Raw genomic sequence first — 5,834 nt, forward strand, 5'->3', positions numbered from 1 at the left:
CAATGTCCATTGTGGCCTAGCATCTGGCTGCATCTGACTCCAGTTCACACTGGAGTTCCAGCAGGTCTGGCACTGCAGCACTCAGAGGCAGCGTGACCTCATTCAGGGCACGATAGTCCAGCCTCAGCCTCCACTCACCATTGGGCTTCTGCACTGGCCAGATTGCACTGTTGAAGGGTGAGCGGGTTCTACCAATCACTCTCTGACTCTCCAGTTGATGATCAGTTTCTGAATGGGAATCAGGGAGTCTCTGTTGGGTGTGGTATTGTTGCCTGTGCACCATCATGGTAGCAATTGGTACTTGCTGTTCTTCAACCTTTAGAAGCCCCACAACAGAAGGGTCTTCTAATGATGCAGGCAGAAGAGACACTTGTTCAATGTCTTCTGTCTCTGAGGCAGCTATTCCAAAAGCCCACTGGTACCCTTTTGGGTCTTTGAAGTGCCCTCTCCAGAGGAAGTCTATGCCCAGTATGCACAGAGCTGCAGATCATCAGCATCACACTAAATCATCTCTCACATGGCTCATCCCCTCAGATAATGGATATCTCTCTCCATGGTCATCCACTGGTCTGGCCAATACACAGCATCTTCAATGAACTGGTACCCTGCCCTTACACTTGATAGAAGTCACCTCCAGAGGCTGAGGGCTTGAGGCTTCCTTCCAATTGCCTTGTTACTGCCTCCTCTCTGGACAGGGATCCCAGCTGCTTGGCCTCCCTGCCTTCTCCCTGCTGCCTGCCCCATTGTCCCAGCATGGCAGTAGCCAGGTGATGATACACTCCCCTGGCAGGCGGCTGAAGTCTTTTCTCATGTCTCTCAGCTCAAGGACAAGGATCGGGTTATAACCTCTGGTATTGCCTCTTCAGGGCCTTGCAATGGTCCCAGTTCATCAGCATCTCTCCCGATGAGGACTGATTTCTCCATGTATTTCTTCTTCTGGATAGAGGTGACTGACAGTCGTACTGGTTGGCTGTCTGGATCGGCTCTGGGGTTGGCCTCTGAGGTTTGAGCACCCATGGTGCTTGTTGGGGAGACTGGAGGAGCTGCACTCTCTGAGGCACGGGGAGCTCCAGTGCCTGTTGTAAGGGATGTTTCTGGCTCAGCTGTGGTGTTGGTGTCTGAGGCCTGTGCAGCCACAGTGCCTCTGGATCTGTTTTCCTTGTCTAGGTATTTTTTCATGCCCTCCCACACCCCATGCCACCCCTGACCCTTCAGCCCAGGGAAGACCTCTTGGCAATATTCTTGGAACAGTTGTTGGTAACACAGAGGTCCAGACAGACATTCAGGAGAGAGAGCAAGACACGTATGCTGGTCTGAACATCCCAGGGATAGTCAACATTCTCAACAGATGCTGTAAAAAGCCTAAAGGGAAAAGGGGAGGAGAAAGCACCCCTCACCTCATCCTCTACTGTTATCACAAATCTTCAGACTTAATATTAGGCACCAAAAAGGGCTGTGGTGCTTCAGCTCCAACCAGTGACTGAGAAGCACATGCCGCTCACTCACTCCCACAGGAGAAACAGACAGAGCCTTAGTGGGCTGGCCTAAGGACAGTTTACTGACCAAATCACCATGAAAGTAGAACAGCCCACAGTGAATTTCACTTATACCCAGTTATGACCCAGTCACTGCACAACATGATGAGCAATCCAATGACTTGGCTGCACTAGCACTTCCCTGGAGGCACCAGGAGTGCCCCTCCCAAACAAGCCCCTTTTCTGGGGGAGTGATGTCAAGTGGTGTGGCAAACAGCCTGGGCTAACTCAGCTCTCCTGTGCTGCCTGCCTGGGGAGGTTAACTCTGCCCTGGCAAGATCCAGGACAGATGGGATGGGATTGGGATGGGGATGGGAACTACTGTTGGAGATGTGGTGCCTCTGGGCATGGATGGTCGTAACTGTGTCTTGTCAGTTGGCCAAAGTAATTCCACACGAGGCTCAAAAATGCTGCTCCCAGGCACTGCCCTCTTTCACCATTGCTCCATTGGACCTTGATCCCACTCATGTCTCTTGGACCACCTCTGGCCCTTCGGGTGACAACAGGGATTGGTGTCTGAGCAACTCTCTCCTGGCCTCCACCCTCAGTAATTCCCATGGGCACTGGGACCAGCAGCTCCCAGGCAGCCATGCTCCTTAACCTTTGCAGGGGGACAGAGACCCCTGCCTGTCCCTGCCTGGGGGTCCTGTCTCATGGGGAGACAAGGAAAGGTGATTGTCCTGCCCAGCTCTGGTTTGATCAGGAGAAAGGACTCTGCTGGACACAAGGATTTCTCCCCAGCCAAGGGAGGGAAAGTCAGTGAGAACTTCAGTTTCTTTCCAAGAAGGTTCCCTAGAGATAACAAAATGACAGCAATAAGTGCTAAAGAACCTGGGACTCTACTGCTGGTTGTTCAACATGTTCAAGAGTGGATGATGGCAGAGCCCAAAAATGAAATTTTAAGACTGTTCCTGTGGCTAGGAATGCCCTGAGCCCCAAGGTTAATGGGGCTGGTAGTGGGATACCTGGGGAGGTTTCAGGCCAGAAACCTTTTTCCGCCCTCACACCTTTTGCCATGGAGCTGGTGCTGCCCATTGAGCAGTGTCGAAGGTGGACACTGTTGAAGCTGGAAAATTATGTTGGGCAAAGTTACATCTCCTCCCATGGCTACAAAAGCCCTGACCCCCATGTTCCTGGGGCTGCTAGTGCGATACCTGGGGATATGTTTGGCCATGAACATCTTTCATCCCTCACACCTTTAGTTTGGGATGTATTGCTGGGCATTTAGCAGGTTCAAAGGTGGACGCTGGTATGGCCAGAAATGATGTCAGGTAGTTTTAAGACTGTTCCCTTATTAAGGAAATCCTTGAGCCCCAGGGTTACTGGGGCTGCTAGTGGGATACCCAGGCATGTTGAAGGTCAGAAACATCTTTCACACCTCAAACCTTTTCTTTGGGAATTATAGCTGGACTTGTAACTTTTTCAAAGTTGGACGCTGTTAGAGCTGGAAAAAGACATCAGGCAAATTTCATACCACTACATTGTCTATGAAAACCCTGTGCCCCACGGTTACTGTGGCTGCTAGTGGGCTACATGGGGAGTTTTCAGGCCAAGAAGACTTTTATACCATCACATGTTACGTTTGAGGTTACTGCTTTACATTTAGCGTGTCAATGTTGGATTCTGGGAGAGCCCGTAAATGTCCACAGGCACTGTTAGGACTCTTCCCTAGGAAAGGAAAGACCTGAGCCCTAAGGTTACATGCTGGTGGGCTTCCTAGATAGGTTTCAGGCCAGGAATAGCTTTCAGCACTCAAATCTTTTGCTTTGGAGCCCTACCTGCACATTTAGCACTTCCTAAGGTGGACACTGGTTGAACCTGAAAATGAGAACAGGAGCTTTTAGGATCATTCCGTTGTGTAGGAATCACAAAATCATAGAGTCACAGAAGGTTAGGAGTTCGAATGGACCTCAAAAGGTCATCTAGTCCAACCTCTGTGCCAGAGCAGGATCACCTAGACTAAACCACACAGGAACACATCCAGGTGGGTTTGAAAGTCTCCAGAGAAGGGGACTCCCCAACCTCTCTGGGCAGCCTGTCCCAGTGCTCCATCACCCTCACAGTGAGATAGTTTCTCTTTATAGTCACAGAGAATTTCCTCTGCTTCAGCTTGCACCCATTGCCCCTTGTCCTACGCTGGCCATCACTGAGAAGAGCCTGGCTCCATCCTCCCAACTCTCACCCTTTGCGTATTTCTTAACATGAATAAGGTCACCCTTGAGTCTCCACTTCTTCAAGCTAAAGAGGCCCAGCTCCCTCAGCCTTTCCTCATAAGGAAGGTGTTCCATTCCCTTAACCATCTTGCTGGCCCTGCCCTGGAACCTTTCAGGGAGTTCTCTGTCCTTCTTGAACTGAGAAGCCCAGAACTAGACACAACATGCAGTCTGACCAGGGCAAGAGGGAGAAAGGCCTCTCTTGACCTACTGAACACACCTCTTCTAATACACCCCAGGATGGCATTGACCTATTTAGCTATGAGGACACATTGCTGGCTGATGCTCATCCTGCAGCATATGAAGGGGGTCAGCTTTCAGAGGAGATTCTCTCCAAACCAACTTTTGTTCAGATACATAGAAATGTAACTTATCAACGCATTGAACTTCTGAGAGAACTTTTAAACAAACATTGGAAAGATGGGATATTTTCCAACTCTCTGAAGCTCAAAGCAGACACTGGAGAGCTGAGCAGCATCTGAATTACCAAAGAGCAAGTGGAGGTGGAAACGTGCTGAGAAAAGTGAAGTGCACACATCTATCTGTGCTACGAAGAAGACAAAACAACAACTAAAAAAACAAATAATACAGACTGGTCCTAATGTGAGTTCCATGGCCAGTGATATGCCGAAGATGAGCAGTTCATTGCTCCTTAGAAACATCCAGTCCTCAGTTTCCACATGGAATCCCTGAGCTCCTGGTTCCTCATGCTGTAGATGAGGGGGTTCACTGCTGGTGGAAACACTGAGTAAAGAAAAGACACTACCAGGTCCAGGAATAGGGAGGAGATGGAGGGGGGCTTCAGATAGGCAAACACACCAGTGCTGAGGAACAAGGAAACCACAGCCAGATGAGGGATGCAGGTGGAAAAGGCTTTGTGCCGTCCCTGCTGCGAGGGGATCCTCAGCACAGCCCTGAAGATCTGCACATAGGACACCACAATGAACACAAAACACCCAAAATATAAACAGGCACTGACCACAATAACTCCAGTTTCCGTTGTGTACGTCTCTGAGCATGCCAGCTTGAGGATCTGGGGGATTTCACAGAAGAACTGGTCAAGGGCATTGCCATGGCAGAGGGGCAGGGAAAATGTATTGGCTGTGTGCAGCACAGCATGGAGAAACCCACTGGCCAAGGCAGCTGCTGCCATGTGGACACAAGCTCTGCTGCCCAGGAGGGTCCCGTAGTGCAGGGGGTGGCAGATGGCAACGTAGCGGTCATAGGCCATGACTGTGAGAAGAAAGTACTCTGTGGAGATAAAAAATACAAAGAAAAATATTTGAGCCACACATCCTGTGTAGGAAATGGCCCTGGTGTCCCACAGGGAATTGGCCATGGATTTGGGAACAGTGGTGGAGATGCAGCCAATGTCAGTAACAGAGAGGTTGAGGAGGAAGAAGTACATGGGGGTGTGGAGGTGGTGGTCACAGGCTATGGTGATGATGATGAGGCCATTGCCCAGGAGAGCAGCCAGGTAGATGCCCTGGAAGAGGCAGAAGTGCAGGAGCTGCAGCTCCCTTGTGTCTGCAAAGGGCAGGAGGAGGAACTGGCTGATGGAGCTGCTGCTGTTGGACATCTGCTGCCATCAAGTGTGGAGACCTGTCCAAGGAGGAAAAGTCACAGTGAGAAGTTAGGGAAATCTTCTTTGAGGAAAATCTCTTACAATTCCCATTGACTCTGTATTCAGGAAGACTTTCTTCAGGTCCCTTTTGGGGTTCTGCTCTGTGCTGGCTTGAGCGTGCCACTGCTGGGAGGAGGGTCAGCTGTGACTCTCAAGAACTCAGTCCTGCCTGGCAGCAGTCAGTAAATAGAAGGATGGTGTGATCTCAGACTAAATCCCCTGTGGATAGGAATGAGCTTTTCAGCACTGTCACTCCAGTTTCACCTGAGGGCAGAGCAGAGCTTTGGTAATGGTGGGACAAAGGCAGCAAGGACAGGAAGGGAAACCGTGAGAAACAGTCCAGCCAGGGCTGCAAGCACAGGGACAGACAGACAGGTACTCGCAGGTTTCTCAGACTGAAAACGTGGAAGTCTGGGTGCAGAGTCTGTGCTGGGTGGCAGAAACCAGGGGGTTGCTGTGGGA

General features: G+C 50.5%; 1 protein-coding gene across 1 annotated transcript; it reads right to left on the bottom strand.

Annotated features, from left to right (window-relative positions):
* Positions 1-4,400: 4,400 nt before the first annotated feature.
* On the bottom strand, positions 4,401-5,156 carry LOC311200914 (olfactory receptor 14C36-like; the record flags this gene model as incomplete). Its single annotated transcript, XM_084275217.1, has 1 exon — positions 4,401-5,156. One exon carries the CDS (start codon positions 5,154-5,156, stop codon positions 4,401-4,403), a length of 756 nt encoding a protein of 251 aa, XP_084131343.1.
* Between the last annotated feature and the right edge of the window lie 678 nt (positions 5,157-5,834).

Source organism: Gallinula chloropus, assembly GCF_964237585.1.
Source record: "Gallinula chloropus genome assembly, chromosome: 25".
NCBI classification, from domain to species: domain Eukaryota; kingdom Metazoa; phylum Chordata; class Aves; order Gruiformes; family Rallidae; genus Gallinula; species Gallinula chloropus.